The 15,364-nt window shown below is 52.0% G+C and overlaps 2 protein-coding genes across 6 annotated transcripts in view; one reads left to right on the top strand and one right to left on the bottom strand.

Moving 5' to 3' along the window:
- LOC121285143 (beta-galactosidase-like) overlaps positions 1–4,071 on the top strand; it is a 132,103-nt gene extending 128,032 nt beyond the window's left edge. For all 3 annotated transcript variants that reach the window (XM_041201372.1, XM_041201373.1, XM_041201374.1), the window contains one exon: positions 2,758–4,071. In XM_041201372.1, the coding sequence (XP_041057306.1) occupies positions 2,758–2,952 (195 nt within the window). In that variant the 3' untranslated portion in view covers positions 2,953–4,071. The remainder of the gene's footprint in view (positions 1–2,757) is intronic.
- A 2,079-nt stretch (positions 4,072–6,150) lies between these two features.
- ankzf1 (ankyrin repeat and zinc finger peptidyl tRNA hydrolase 1) overlaps positions 6,151–15,364 on the bottom strand; it is a 96,490-nt gene continuing 87,276 nt past the window's right edge. For 2 of the 3 annotated variants that reach the window (XM_041201402.1, XM_041201401.1), the window contains 3 exons: positions 13,025–13,192; positions 10,573–10,640; positions 6,151–6,851 (listed from right to left, as the gene is read on the bottom strand). In XM_041201402.1, coding sequence (XP_041057336.1) covers positions 6,737–6,851; positions 10,573–10,640; positions 13,025–13,192 — 351 coding nt within the window. In that variant the 3' untranslated portion in view covers positions 6,151–6,736. The remainder of the gene's footprint in view (positions 6,852–10,572; positions 10,641–13,024; positions 13,193–15,364) is intronic. The other variant, XM_041201403.1, reaches the window with a different exon arrangement.

A 15,364-nucleotide genomic window follows, 5' to 3' on the forward strand; every position in this document is an offset into this window, starting at 1 on the left:
GGGGAGATGGGGTGTGTGTGTGGGACGTGGGGGGGAGATGGGGTGTGTGTGTGGGACGTGGGGGGGAGATGGGGTGTGTGTGTGGGACGTGGGGGTGAGTGGGGTGTGTGTGTGGGACGTGGGGGGGAGATGGGGTGTGTGTGTGGGACGTGGGGGGAGATGGGGTGTGTGTGTGGGACGTGGGGGGTGAGTGGGGTGTGTGTGTGGGACGTGGGGGGGAGATGGGGTGTGTGTGTGGGACGTGGGGGGGAGATGGGGTGTGTGTGTGGGACGTGGGGGTGAGTGGGGTGTGTGTGTGGGACGTGGGGGGTGAGTGGGGTGTGTGTGTGGGACGTGGGGGGGAGATGGGGTGTGTGTGTGGGACGTGGGGGTGAGTGGGGTGTGTGTGTGGGACGTGGGGGGTGAGTGGGGTGTGTGTGTGGGACGTGGGGGGTGAGTGGGGTGTGTGTGTGGGACGTGGGGGTGAGTGGGGTGTGTGTGTGGGACGTGGGGGTGAGTGGGGTGTGTGTGTGGGACGTGGGGGGGAGATGGGGTGTGTGTGTGGGACGTGGGGGGGAGTGGGGTGTGTGTGTGGGACGTGGGGGGGAGATGGGGTGTGTGTGTGGGACGTGGGGGGTGAGTGGGGTGTGTGTGTGGGACGTGGGGGTGAGTGGGGTGTGTGTGTGGGACGTGGGGGGGAGATGGGGTGTGTGTGTGGGACGTGGGGGGGAGATGGGGTGTGTGTGTGGGACGTGGGGGGAGATGGGGTGTGTGTGTGGGACGTGGGGGGGAGATGGGGTGTGTGTGTGGGACGTGGGGGGGAGATGGGGTGTGTGTGTGGGACGTGGGGGGGAGATGGGGTGTGTGTGTGGGACGTGGGGGTGAGTGGGGTGTGTGTGTGGGACGTGGGGGTGAGTGGGGTGTGTGTGTGGGACGTGGGGGGGAGATGGGGTGTGTGTGTGGGACGTGGGGGGGAGATGGGGTGTGTGTGTGGGACGTGGGGGTGAGTGGGGTGTGTGTGTGGGACGTGGGGGGGAGATGGGGTGTGTGTGTGGGACGTGGGGGGTGAGTGGGGTGTGTGTGTGGGACGTGGGGGGAGATGGGGTGTGTGTGTGGGACGTGGGGGGTGAGATGGGGTGTGTGTGTGGGACGTGGGGGGGAGATGGGGTGTGTGTGTGGGACGTGGGGGGGAGTGGGGTGTGTGTGTGGGACGTGGGGGGGAGATGGGGTGTGTGTGTGGGACGTGGGGGTGAGTGGGGTGTGTGTGTGGGACGTGGGGGGAGATGGGGTGTGTGTGTGGGACGTGGGGGGTGAGTGGGGTGTGTGTGTGGGACGTGGGGGGGAGATGGGGTGTGTGTGTGGGACGTGGGGGGGAGTGGGGTGTGTGTGTGGGACGTGGGGGTGAGTGGGGTGTGTGTGTGGGACGTGGGAGGGAGTGGGGTGTGTGTGTGGGACGTGGGGGTGTGTGGGGTGTGTGTGTGGACGTGGGGGTGAGTGGGGTGTGTGTGTGGGACGTGGGGGGGAGATGGGGTGTGTGTGTGGGACGTGGGGGGGAGATGGGGTGTGTGTGTGGGACGTGGGGGTGAGTGGGGTGTGTGTGTGGGACGTGGGGGGGAGATGGGGTGTGTGTGTGGGACGTGGGGGTGAGTGGGGTGTGGTGTGTGGGACGTGGGGGGGTGAGTGGGGTGTGTGTGTGGGACGTGGGGGGGAGATGGGGTGTGTGTGTGGGACGTGGGGGGAGATGGGGTGTGTGTGTGGGACGTGGGGGGGTGAGTGGGGTGTGTGTGTGGGACGTGGGGGGGAGATGGGGTGTGTGTGTGGGACGTGGGGGGGAGTGGGGTGTGTGTGTGGGACGTGGGGGGGAGATGGGGTGTGTGTGTGGGACGTGGGGGGGAGATGGGGTGTGTGTGTGGGACGTGGGGGTGAGTGGGGTGTGTGTGTGGGACGTGGGGGGAGATGGGGTGTGTGTGTGGGACGTGGGGGTGAGTGGGGTGTGTGTGTGGGACGTGGGGGTGAGTGGGGTGTGTGTGTGGGACGTGGGGGTGAGTGGGGTGTGTGTGTGGGACGTGGGGGGGAGATGGGGTGTGTGTGTGGGACGTGGGGGGGAGATGGGGTGTGTGTGTGGGACGTGGGGGTGAGTGGGGTGTGTGTGTGGGACGTGGGGGTGAGTGGGGTGTGTGTGTGGGACGTGGGGGGGAGATGGGGTGTGTGTGTGGGACGTGGGGGTGAGTGGGGTGTGTGTGTGGGACGTGGGGGTGAGTGGGGTGTGTGTGTGGGACGTGGGGGGGAGATGGGGTGTGTGTGTGGGACGTGGGGGTGAGTGGGGTGTGTGTGTGGGACGTGGGGGGGAGATGGGGTGTGTGTGTGGGACGTGGGGGGGAGATGGGGTGTGTGTGTGGGACGGGGGGGTGAGTGGGGTGTGTGTGTGGGACGTGGGGGGGAGATGGGGTGTGTGTGTGGGACGTGGGGGGGAGATGGGGTGTGTGTGTGGGACGTGGGGGTGAGTGGGGTGTGTGTGTGGGACGTGGGGTGGAGATGGGGTGTGTGTGTGGGACGTGGGGGGGTGATGGGGTGTGTTTGTGGGACGTGGGGGGGAGATGTGGCGTGTTTGTGGGACGTGGGGGTGTGTGTAGGACGTAGCTGTGGGGGGTTTATGGGACTTTGGGGTGAGGGGAGTCTATGGGATGTTGGGGGGAGGGGGTGTCTATGGACATGGGGGTGGGGGGTGTGTCTATGGGGTGAGTGTGTCAGGTTGCTAACTCTCTGATTATCTTTCAGGGTCAGGTCTGGATCAACGGTTTTAATGTGGGGCGTTACTGGACTGATCGAGGACCCCAAGAGACTCTATATGTGCCTAAGAACATTCTGAATGAAAACTCCCCAAACAATGTGACGGTGCTGGAGTTGGAGCGAGCTCCTTCTGAACCTTCGGTTGTATTTCTGGATTATGCGATCCTGAACCCAAAGGGTTAAGAGATGTGAACTGCGAGTTGTTATTTAGATCTCGCTGCTGCAGGCTTGCAATCTGTTCAGAATGCAGCAACAGCTAATCTCTGTCTTGCTGCCAATATTTACAGGGTGCTCCATACACATATACATATTTAAACACAAGCCACAGAGGAACAATTGAAAGATGATCAATAATGATGGAACGAGTGCTTGGAGCAGCACACAGATTAATCATTGGGTCTGTAGAGCAATGACAGGGGTCAGTGGAGGGTCAGAGGGGGTACAGAATGAATGTGCCAACTTTACTCTGCAATCTGGTTCATTTTGCAGAGTTCTGCTGAGCTGGGACTCTAACCAAAAGCTTGTAAATTTTTCCAGCAGCTTATTGATGCATCTTCTGTTGAATTACACAGGGGCTGGCTACGTGTACAGGCAATCGAGTGTAACCACCTGGCCTGACTCATAGGGATACAATAATGTGGCTACTATAAGGAACCAGCTATTTCAGCAGGAATCTAGCTGTTTTAAGAAGTTCGGTCAGGGCAAGATAACCTGAATCTGCCCCCTCCTCATCCACCCATACAGGAGTCATGGGGCAGTTAGCGGGAGCAGCTCCCTGGTTTCTCCCCTGCCCATCATCTCTGCAAGTGTCATCACCACACCTGAGATGAGCATGAATCAGGGAACCAGGACTCTTCCTGGTCGGTGCAGTTAGTCCCCAAGCAAAGCAACTAGATCCTACATGAGGTTGGACGAGGGAGAGCTTCTGTGTTGATGCCTGATGCTTTGGGAGGGGGGAGGGGTCCTTGTTTATCATGACCCTTCAATTAACCCAGTGCAAATTTCCAGGACTGACCCCTTCCTCCTGGTACATTCCTGTCATCAGAAGTGGAGAAAATTGCAGAGCAGCATAATGGAGTCAACTTCATTATAATAAATACAGATTTCTACACTTTTCACCATCTCCCAATGTCCCAAAGCATTTTATAGCCAGAGAATGACTGAAATCAATGAAATGTACTCACTGTTGTAAATGCAGAAATTTGATCCTATAACCAGCACTATGAAAATTACCAGGCAATCTGTCTTAGTGAGGAATAAATATTAGCTAGGTCACTGGCAAGAATTTCCTTGCTCCTCAAACTAGTGGCTGTGGAATCTTTTACATCTCCTGGACCTCAGTGGACTGGAATACAAGTCAGGTACATGCTGAATTGAGAACACTGTCTTAGAATGTTTCAGTCTGTTTCTGGTCCAAGGAACACAGCAGATCTAAATTTAGTTCTGGATAACGAAGGGGAGAAATCAGAGCTCGGCCAGTGGGAAACAACAAATCCCCTCAATTCAGCACCGATAAACAATAACAATCAGGCTGGAAGGAGGCAGAGGTCTATGAGAGAACGGATCAGAGACAAATGAACTGGACAAAAGTGAAACAGAATGGCAAAGCACCAGTGGAAATAGTTATATTTAACAATGAGTTAAAGGTATGAGGACAGTGTTTTGTGAATGAACAGATTTTCACCAAAGCAAAGTTAAAAATGGGGCAGATAATGAAACGAGCAACAACAATTGAGTGTATTTAAGACAGATAGATAGGTTCTTGATTGGTAAGGGGATCAAAGGTTACGGGGAGAAAGCGGGAGAATGGGGTTGAGAAACTTATCAGCCACGATTGAATGGCGGAGCAGACCCAATGGGCCGAATGGCCTAATTTCTGCTCCTATGTCTTATGATCTAATACAAATAAGCAAGGAACTTAATTTCAAACACAAGGCAGAGAAACCTTCAGAGAGATACAGACTCTAGGGTTTACTCTGAAAGGGTGAGATAGAAATTCAACATTTAAGGTTAGATTGGATAGGTAAATACCATAACAGGGTAGATTGGAATATTTGGGGTAAGTAGTTATACAGAGTAAATGAACTGTGTTATAGTGTGTATAGTAGGGAATAACGAAGGGGTGGAAGGGGCTTAACAGCATAATGGACCATCTTAGTTCAAGGAGAGAAAGAGAGAGGGAGGACAAATGGGGTGACTGTAGACTGGCAGCTTAAGATAATCTCTTCCACTCTATAGTTAATGTGAAGTTCATCCTGACCAATGCTCTCCAGTGTGTTAAAGGCAGGTCATATTGTGCGGATGACACAAAGATTGGCCGTGATTGGCACTGATTAACAGTGAAGTTGAGTGTCTTGGGCTACAGGAAGATATAGACGGGATGGTCAAATGGGCAGATATGTGGTAGATGGAATTTAACCGTGAAAAGTGTGAGGTGATACACTTTGGAAGGAGTAATTTAACAAGGAAGTATTCAATGAACGGCATGACACTAGGAACTTCTGAGGAACAAAGGGACCTTGGTGTGTGTATCCATAGATCTCTGAAGGCGGAGGGGCATGTTAGTGGGGTGGTGAAAAAGGCATATGGGACACTTGCCTTTATCAATCGAGGCATAGATTACAAAAGTAGGGAGGTCATGTTGGAGTTGTATAGAACCTTGGTGAGGCCGCAGCTGGAGTACTGTGTGCTGTTCTGGTCGCCACATTATAGGAAGGATGTGATTGCACTGAAGGGGGTGCAGAGGAGATTCACCAGGATGTTGCCTGGGATGAAACATTTAAGTTATGAAGAGAGGGTGGATAGACGGGTTGTTTTCGTTGGAGCAGAGAAGACAGGGGTGACCTGATCGAGGTGTACAAGATTATGAGGGACATGGACAGGGTGGATAGGGAGCAGCTGTTCCCCTTTGTTGAAGGGTCAGTCACAAGGGGGCATAAGTTCAAGGTGAGGGGCAGGAGGTTTAGGGGGGATGTGAGGAAAACCTTTATTACCCAGAGGGTGGTGAGGGTCTGGAATGCACTGCCTGGGAGGGTGTTGGAGGCGGGTTGCCTCACATCCTTTAAAAAGTACCTGGATGAGCACTTGGCACATCATAACATTCAAGGCTATGGGCCAAGTGCTGTAAATGGGATTAGGTAGGTAGGTCAGGTGTTTCTCACGTGTCAGTGCAGACTCGATGGGCTGAAGGGCCTCTTCTGCACTGTGATTCTGTGATTTTCAACAGATGTGAGCTTTTGTTTGACTGTATGCTGATTGGATCAGGGAATCTACAGTAACTGTGCTCCTTGGATTTCTCGCTTCCTATCTGGGACAAAATACAAGTAGTGGAATGTTCATTAACAGGAGTGCCTTGGAATAGAAACACCTCACTCCAATCTCACATCCACATATAGCTTTTATTAAATGTAATATTACTGCAAACCCGCTGTGCAAATCCATCGCCGGGCAGACAGACATGGAGTCAGGAACAGCTGTCTTGGGGGAAGAACTTGCCTTGCTCTCTCACACTGCCAAAGCACTGGCTGCTGATATTTCCACTGAGAGGGTGAAATTCATGTGAGGTCCAACTAAGGGGCACTATGACAGGGTTAGACTGTCCATCCTGGGAATGGAAAAGATCTACTTTTCCCCCCACTCCAGTTTACTGACCGAGGTCTACATCATCTCTTCCCTCATTAAACAGTGATTGTGCATCAAAGCGACTTGGTGAGATCAGTTAACACAGGCTGGGGCCGCTCCTGTCTGTGTGGGACTCAGTCTTTCCCCTGATGCTACTGCTGGGAGGTCAGAAAAAACAGCATAGAGAGCTCCGCTCACCCAGCACTGTGGCCATTGTGAGTCGTGCAGGAGGAAGCTCCTGTTCCTGTGGCCATTGAGAGTGAGAGTCTGGTTTGGACATTTGTAGGTCACATGTCGAGGGTCCATCATAGTGTGTCTCTGCAGTAATCAGTTTCCAGCGATTCTTTCATAGTCTCCGCTGCTTTCTATGCTCCTGAAGGCATCGAGTGGTGCAGAAGGTGTAATCCAGATACTCAAATGGGACTCTGCCCAACAGCGACTCTCCACACAACCAGCAGCGTCTGACAGCAAGAAGCATTAATAGGGTCACGACTATAGAGGGGAACAGCCCAGCCCAGCACACCACACCACAAGCACTACTGTGCAATCCACAACTCTCAACCCACCCAGCCTTTGCTCACATATAACCCAGATGGTTTATATATATAGAATAACAGATACTCGGCAGTGAGTAACAGACTGGAGTCTAATCGAGGTGTTTGGAGGGTTTATATATAGAATAACGGATACCTGGGAGTGAGTTACAGACTGGAATCTAATCGAGGTGTTTGGAGGGTTTATATATAGAATAACAGATACCTGGGAGTGAGTTACAGACTGGAATCTAAGCAAGGAGTTTGGGGGGTTTATATATAGAATAACAGATACCCGGAAGTGAGTTACAGACTGGAATCTAATCGAGGGGTTCGGGGTGGTTTATTTTTGAATAATAGATACCCGGGAGTGAGTTACGGACTGGAATCTAATCGAGGTGTTTGGAGGGTTTATATATAGAATAACAGATACCCAGGAGTGAGTTACAGACTGGAATCTAATCGAGGGGTTCGGGTGGTTTATATATAGAATAACAGATACCCAGGAGTGAGTTACAGACTGGAATCTAATCGAGGGGTTCGGGGTGGTTTATTTTTGAATAATAGATACCCGGGAGTGAGTTACAAACTGGAAACTAATCGGGGGATTTATATATAGAATAATAGATACCTGGGAGTGAGTTCCAAGCTGTGATGGGGGTGTTTGCGAAACAATGATTGCAATATCATTGGGATTGGAATATGGAAAAGGTCCAGGATTAAACAAATGTGAAAATCTACAACTGGAGCAGGGCTAATTTGAGGGAAATGAAAAGGGATCTGGCCCAGCTAGATTGGAATCAAAGATTATCGACTAGAACAGTAAATGAATAATAGGAAGCCCTCAAGAGAGAGAAAAAAAAAACTTGCATTTTTATAGTGCCTTTAACAACCTCAGGGCAACCAAAGCATTTTATATCCAACAAAATGCTTCTTGATGGGTTGCAGGAAACAATGACAGTCAATTTACACACAGCAAGCTCTCTACAGACAGCAATGAAATAAATTATCAATTAATCTGGTTATAATGTTGGTGAGGGGGAAATATTGGTCACAAGAAACTGGGGCAAACTCCCTGGCTCTTCAAAAGAGCAGCTGTGTAATCTTTTCCATCAATTAGAGAGGCAGATAGAACCTCTGTTAAAAAACTTCATCCAAAAATCACCCTTCGCCAGCAATGACCCTACCACATTGCAGTATTCCTCAGCACTGACACTACGCCAGGGCAGCATTCCCTCAATACTGACCCTCCGACAGTGCAGCTCTCCCTTAGTACTGACCCTCTGACAGTGCAGCACTCCCTCAGTACTGACCCTCTGACAGTGCAGCACTCCCTCAGTACTGACCCTCTGACAGTGCAGCACTTCCTCAGTACTGACCATCCGACAGTGAAGCACTCCTTCAGTACTGACCCTCCGACAGTGCAGCACTCCCTTAGTACTGACCCTCCGACAGTGCAGCACTCCCTTAGTACTGACCCTCCGACAGTGCAGCACTCCCTCGGTCCTGACCCTCCGACAGTGCAGCACTCCCTCAGTACTGACCCTCCGACAGTGCAGCACTCCCTCAGTACTGACCTTCCGACAGTGCAGCACTCCCTCAGTCCTGACCCTCCGACAGTGCAGCACTCCCTCAGTACTGACCCTCCGACAGTGCAGCACTCCCTCAGTACTGACCCTCCGACAGTGCAGCACACCCTCAGTACTGACCCTCCGACAGTGCAGAACTCCCTCAGTCCTGACCCTCCGACAGTGCAGCACTCCCTCAGTACTGACCCTCCGACAGTGCAGCACTCCCTCAGTACTGACCCTCTGACAGTGCAGCACCCCCTCAGTACTGACCCTCCGACAGTGCAGCACTCCCTCATACTGACCAACTGACAGTGCAGCACACCCTCAGTACTGACCCTCCGACAGTGCAGCACTCCCTCAGTACTGACCCTCCGACAGTGCAGCACTCCCTCATACCGACCAACTGACAGTGCAGCACTCCCTCAGTACTGACCCTCCGGCAGTGCAGCACTCCCTCAGTACTGACCAACTGACAGTGCAGCACTCCCTCAGTACTGACCCTCCGACAGTGCAGCACTCCCTCAGTACTGACCCTCTGACAGTGCAGCACTCCCTCAGTACTGACCCTCCGACAGTGCAGCACTCCCTCAGTACTGACCCTCCGACAGTGCAGCACTCCCTCAGTACTGACCCTCCGACAGTGCAGCACACCCTCAGTCCTGACCCTCCGACAGTGCAGAACTCCCTCAGTCCTGACCCTCCGACAGTGCAGCACTCCCTCAGTCCTGACCCTCCGACAGTGCAGCACTCCCTCAGTACTGACCCTCCGACAGTGCAGCACTCCCTCAGTACTGACCCTCCGACAGTGCAGCACTCCCTCAGTACTGACCCGCCGAGAGTGCAGCACTCCCTCAGTACTGACCCTCCGACAGTGCAGAACTCCCTCAGTCCTGACCCTTCGACAGTGCAGCACTCCCTCAGTACTGACCCTCCGACAGTGCAGCACTCCCTCAGTACTGACCCTCCGAGAGTGCAGCACTCCCTCAGTACTGACCCTTTGACAGTGCAGCACACCCTCAGTACTGACCCTCCGACAGTGCAGCACTCCCTCAGTACTGACCAACTGACAGTGCAGCACTCCCTCAGTACTGACCAACTGACAGTGCAGCACTCCCTCAGTACTGACCCTCTGACAGTGCAGCACCCCCTCAGTACTGACCCTCCGACAGTGCAGCACTCCCTAATACTGACCAACTGACAGTGCAGCACACCCTCAGTACTGACCCTCCGACAGTGCAGCACTCCCTCAGTATTGACCCTCCGACAGTGCAGCACTCCCTCAGTATTGACCCTCCGACAGTGCAGCACTCCCTCATACTGACCAACTGACAGTGCAGCACTCCCTCAGTACTGACCATCTGACAGTGCAGCACTCCCTCAGTACTGACCCTCCGGCAGTGCAGCACTCCCTCAGTACTGACCAACTGACAGTGCAGCACTCCCTCAGTACTGACCCTCCGACAGTGCAGCACTCCCTCAGTACTGACCAACTGACAGTGCAGCACTCCCTCAGTACTGACCCTCTGACAGTGCAGCACTCCCTCAGTACTGACCCTCTGACAGTGCAGCACTCCCTCAGTACTGACCCTCTGACAGTGCAGCACTCCCTCAGTACTGACCCTCTAACAGTGCAGCACTCCCTCAGTACTGACCCTCTGACAGTGCAGCACTCCCTCAGTACTGACCCTCTGACAGTGCAGCACTCCCTCAGTACTGACCCTCTGACAGTGCAGCACTCCCTCAGTACTGACCCTCTGACAGTGCAGCACACCCTCGGTACTGACCCTCCGACAGTGCAGCACTCCCTCAGTACTGACCCTCCGACAGTGCAGCACTCCCTCAGTACTGACCCTCTGACAGTGCAGCACTCCCTCAGTACTGACCCTCTGACAGAGCAGCATTTGTCCTCAGCTCTGAATAAGAGTCATACGGACGCACAACGTTAACTCTGTTTCTCTCTCCACAGATGCCATCAAACCTGCTGAGTTTTTCTGGCATTTTCTGTTTGTATTTCAGATTTCGATCATCCGCAGTATTTGCTTTTAACTCATTACTTTGTGTAATGGGGCTGATGTTACCTGATGTTATGAAGTGTTCCATCATTGACTAACTGTTGAGCAAAGCGCTTCTCGGCAGCCAGAGCACGCTAGAAAAAAGGACACAGTGAGATCTCAAATCAATCAGTTCACAAACCAATCAGCACCTTCCCGCTGCCTCTTTGATCTAGGGGCCCCCACATACCTCAACACCAAAACAAAAACAGAATTACCTGGAAAAACTCAGCAGGTCTGGCAGCATCGGCGGAGAAGAAAAGAGTTGACGTTTCGAGTCCTCATGACCCTTCGACAGAACTTGAGTTCGAGTCCAGGAAAGAGCTGAAATATAAGCTGGTTTAAGGTGTGTGTGTGGGGGGCGGAGAGATAGAGAGACAGAGAGGTGGAGGGGGTTGGTGTGGTTGTAGCGACAAACAAGCAGTGATAGAAGCAGATCATCAAAAGATGTCAACAACAATAGTACAATAGAACACATAGGTGTTAAAGTTAAAGTTGGTGATATTATCTAAACGAATGTGCTAATTAAGAATGGATGGTAGGGCACTCAAGGTATAGCTCTAGTGGGTTTTTTTTTAATTTTATATAATGGAAATAGGTGGGAAAAGGAAAATCTTTATAATTTATTGGGAAAAAAAAGAAGGGGGAAACAGAAAGGGGGTGGGGATGGGGGAGGGGACTCACGACCTAAAGTTGTTGAATTCAATATTCAGTCCGGAAGGCTGTAAAGTCCCTAGTCGGAAGATGAGGTGTTGTTCCTCCAGTTTGCGTTGGGCTTCACTGGAACAATGCAGCAAGCCAAGGACAGACATGTGGGCAAGAGAGCAGGGTGGAGTGTTAAAATGGCAAGCGACAGGGAGGTTTGGGTCATTCTTGCGGACAGACCGCAGGTGTTCTGCAAAGCGGTCGCCCAGTTTACGTTTGGTCTCTCCAATGTAGAGGAGACCACATTGGGAGCAACGAATGCAGTAGACTAAGTTGGGGGAAATGCAAGTGAAATGCTGCTTCACTTGAAAGGAGTGTTTGGGTCCTTGGACGGTGAGGAGAGAGGAAGTGAAGGGGCAGGTGTTGCATCTTTTGCGTGGGCAAGGGGTTGTGCCATAGGAGGGGGTTGAGGAGTAGGGGGTGATGGAGGAGTGGACCAGGGTGTCCCGGAGGGAGCGATCCCTACGGAATGCCGATAAGGGGGGTGAAGGGAAGATGTGTTTGGTAGTGGCATCATGCTGGAGTTGGCGGAAATGGCGGAGGATGATCCTTTGAATGCGGAGGCTGGTGGGGTGATAAGTGAGGACAAGGGGGACCCTATCATGTTTCTGGGAGGGAGGAGAAGGAGTGAGGGCGGATGCGCGGGAGATGGGCCGGACACGGTTGAGGGCCCTGTCAACGACCGTGGGTGGAAAACCTCGGTTAAGGAAGAAGGAGGACATGTCAGAGGAACTGTTTTTGAATGTAGCATCATCGGAACAGATGCGACGGAGGCGAAGGAACTGAGAGAATGGGATGGAGTCCTTACAGGAAGTGGGGTGTGAGGAGCTGTAGTCGAGATAGCTGTGGGTGTCGGTGGGTTTGTAATGGATATTGGTGGACATATTTGATGCTGCCAGATGCTGCCAGACCTGCTGAGTTTTTCCAGGTAATTCTGTTTTTGTTTTGGATTTCCAGCATCCGCAGTTTTTTTGTTTTTACCTCAACACCATCCTGTCTCCACCCAATCACTGACCGACACCATCCTGCACACCCCACAGCCAATCACAGCTCAACACCATCCTGTCTCCACCCAATCACTGACCGACACCATCCTGCACACCCCACAGCCAATCACAGCTCAACCCATCCTGTCTCCACCCAATCACTGCCCGACACCATCCTGCACACCCCACAGCCAATCACAGCTCAACACCATCCTGTCTCCACCCAATCACTGCCCGACACCATCCTGCACACCCCACAGCCAATCACAGCTCAACACCATCCTGTCTCCACCCAATCACTGCCCGACACCATCCTGCACACACCACAGCCAATCACAGCTCAACACCATCCTGTCTCCACCCAATCACTGCCCGACACCATCCTGCACACACCACAGCCAATCACAGCTCAACACCATCCTGTCTCCACCCAATCACTGCCCGACACCATCCTGCACACCCCACAGCCAATCACAGCTCAACACCATCCTGTCTCCACCCAATCACTGCTCAGCAGTTTGCTCGCTGAGCCCCCTGATATAAACTATCCTGTGGAGTTCAGTCTCTGCCTTAGCATGCTCCCCCTATCAACCTCTTCTCCCCCTCTCATTCTTCCCTCCTGATCGGCTCTGCCCATCCTCTCACATACCCCTGCCCTTTTGACTCTCCACAACAACCACCCCCCCACCGCGTCTCTGCCCTCCCCTCTCTCCCTTCTGCCTCTTCATCCTCTCTCACGCTTAACTACCACCTCATCCTTTCTCGCGAGCTCTGCAACACCCTCCCACCTTTTCTCTCTCACTCATTGCTGAGTATTTTTTTTTCTCAATCTCCTCTTCTTCCATTCGCTTTTTCTGTTCCTTCAGTTCCCTCTCTCTCAGTTTCTTTGCCATTTTTTGAGCTCGTTTCTTCTCTGTTTTTTTACTCTCAATTTCAGAGGTTAAGGGCCCAGAAATCTGTAAAAACACAAACCGCCAGATATCACCGAGCTCCAGGAGATAAAAGCACCCCCCCTGTATAATAACACACTGTCACTGGGTATAACCGCCCCCCCATATAATAACACACTGTCACTGGGTATAACCGCCCCCCCATATAATAACACACTGTCACTGGGTATAACCCACCCCCCCATATAATAACACACTGTCACTGGGTATAACCCCCCCCCCATATAATAACACACTGTCACTGGGTATAACACCCCCCATATAATAACACTGTCACTGGGTATAATCCCCGCTGTATAATAACACCCTGTCACTGGGTATAACCACCCCCCACCATATAATAACACTGTCACTGGGTATAACCCCCCTCCCATATAATAACACTGTCACTGGGTATAATCCCCGCTGTATAATAACACCCTGTCACTGGGTATAAACTACCCCCCCTGTATAATAACACACTGTCACTGGGTATAAACCCCGCTGTATAATAACACACTGTCACTGGGTATAATCCCCGCTGTATAATGACACACTGTCACTGGGTATAACCCCCCCCCCATATAATAACACTGTCACTGGGTATAACCACCCCCCCCCCACCATATAATAACGCTGTCACTGGGTATAACCCCCCCCCCATATAATAACGCTGTCACTGGGTATAACCACCCCCCCATATAATAACACTGTCACTGGGTATAACCCCACCCCCCCATATAATAACACTGTCACTGGGTATAACCCCCCCCCCATATAATAACACTGTCACTGGGTATAATCCCCGCTGTATAATAACACACTGTCACTGGGTATAACCCCCCCGCCCATATAATAACACTGTCACTGGGTATAACCTCCCCCCCCCCAATATAATAACACTGTCACTGGGTATAACCCCCCCCCAATATAACACTGTCACTGGGTATAACCCCCCCGCCCATATAATAACACTGTCACTGGGTATAATCCCCGCTGTATAATAACACACTGTCACTGGGTATAACCCCCCCCATATAATAACACTGTCACTGGGTATAACCCCCCCACCATATAATAACACTGTCACTGGGTATAATCCCCGCTGTATAATAAAACAATGTCACTGGTTATAACGCCCCCCCCATATAATAACACTGCCACTGGGTATAACCGCCCCCCCCCCCCCCCCATATAATAACACTGTCACTGGGTATAACCCCCCCCCCCCCATATAATAACACTGTCACTGGGTATAATCCCCGCTGTATAATAACACAGTCACTGGGTATAACCCCCCCGCCCATATAATAACACTGTCACTGGGTATAACCCCCCCCCCATAGAATAACACTGTCACTGGGTATAACCGCCCCCCCCCAATATAACACTGTCACTGGGTATAACCCCCCCCATATAATAACACTGTCACTGGGTATAATCCCCGCTGTATAATAACACACTGTCACTGGGTATAAACCCCCCCCCATATAATAACACTGTCACTGGGTATAACACCCCCCCCATATAATAACACTGTCACTGGGTATAATCCCCGCTGTATAATAACACAATGTCACTGGGTATAACCCCGCCCCCCATATAATAACACTGTCACTGGGTATAACCCCCCCCATATAATAACACTGTCACTGGGTATAACCCCCCCCCATATAATAACACTGTCACTGGGTATAATCCCCGCTGTATAATAACACCCTGTCACTGGGTATAACCCCCCCCCCATATAATAACACTGTCACTGGGTATAACCCCCCACCCCATATAATAACACTGTCACTGGGTATAATATCCCCCCCCCATATAATAACACTGTCACTGGGTATAACCCCCCCACCATATAATAACACTGTCACTGGGTATAACCCCCCACCCCATATAATAACACTGTCACTGGGTATAATATCCCCCCCCATATAATAACACTGTCACTGGGTATAACCCCCCCACCATATAATAACACTGTCACTGGGTATAGCCTCCCCCCTGCCAAATAATAACACTGTCACTGGGTATAATATCCCCCCCCATATAATAACACTGTCACTGGGTATAACCCCCCCACCATATAATAACACTGTCACTGGGTATAACCTCCCCCCGCCATATAATAACACTGTCACTGGGTATAACCCCCCCCCCCCATATAATAACACTGTCACTGGGTATAATCCCCGC

This window comes from Carcharodon carcharias, chromosome 12 (genome assembly GCF_017639515.1).
Source record: "Carcharodon carcharias isolate sCarCar2 chromosome 12, sCarCar2.pri, whole genome shotgun sequence".
Classification (NCBI taxonomy): Eukaryota; Metazoa; Chordata; class Chondrichthyes; order Lamniformes; family Lamnidae; genus Carcharodon; species Carcharodon carcharias.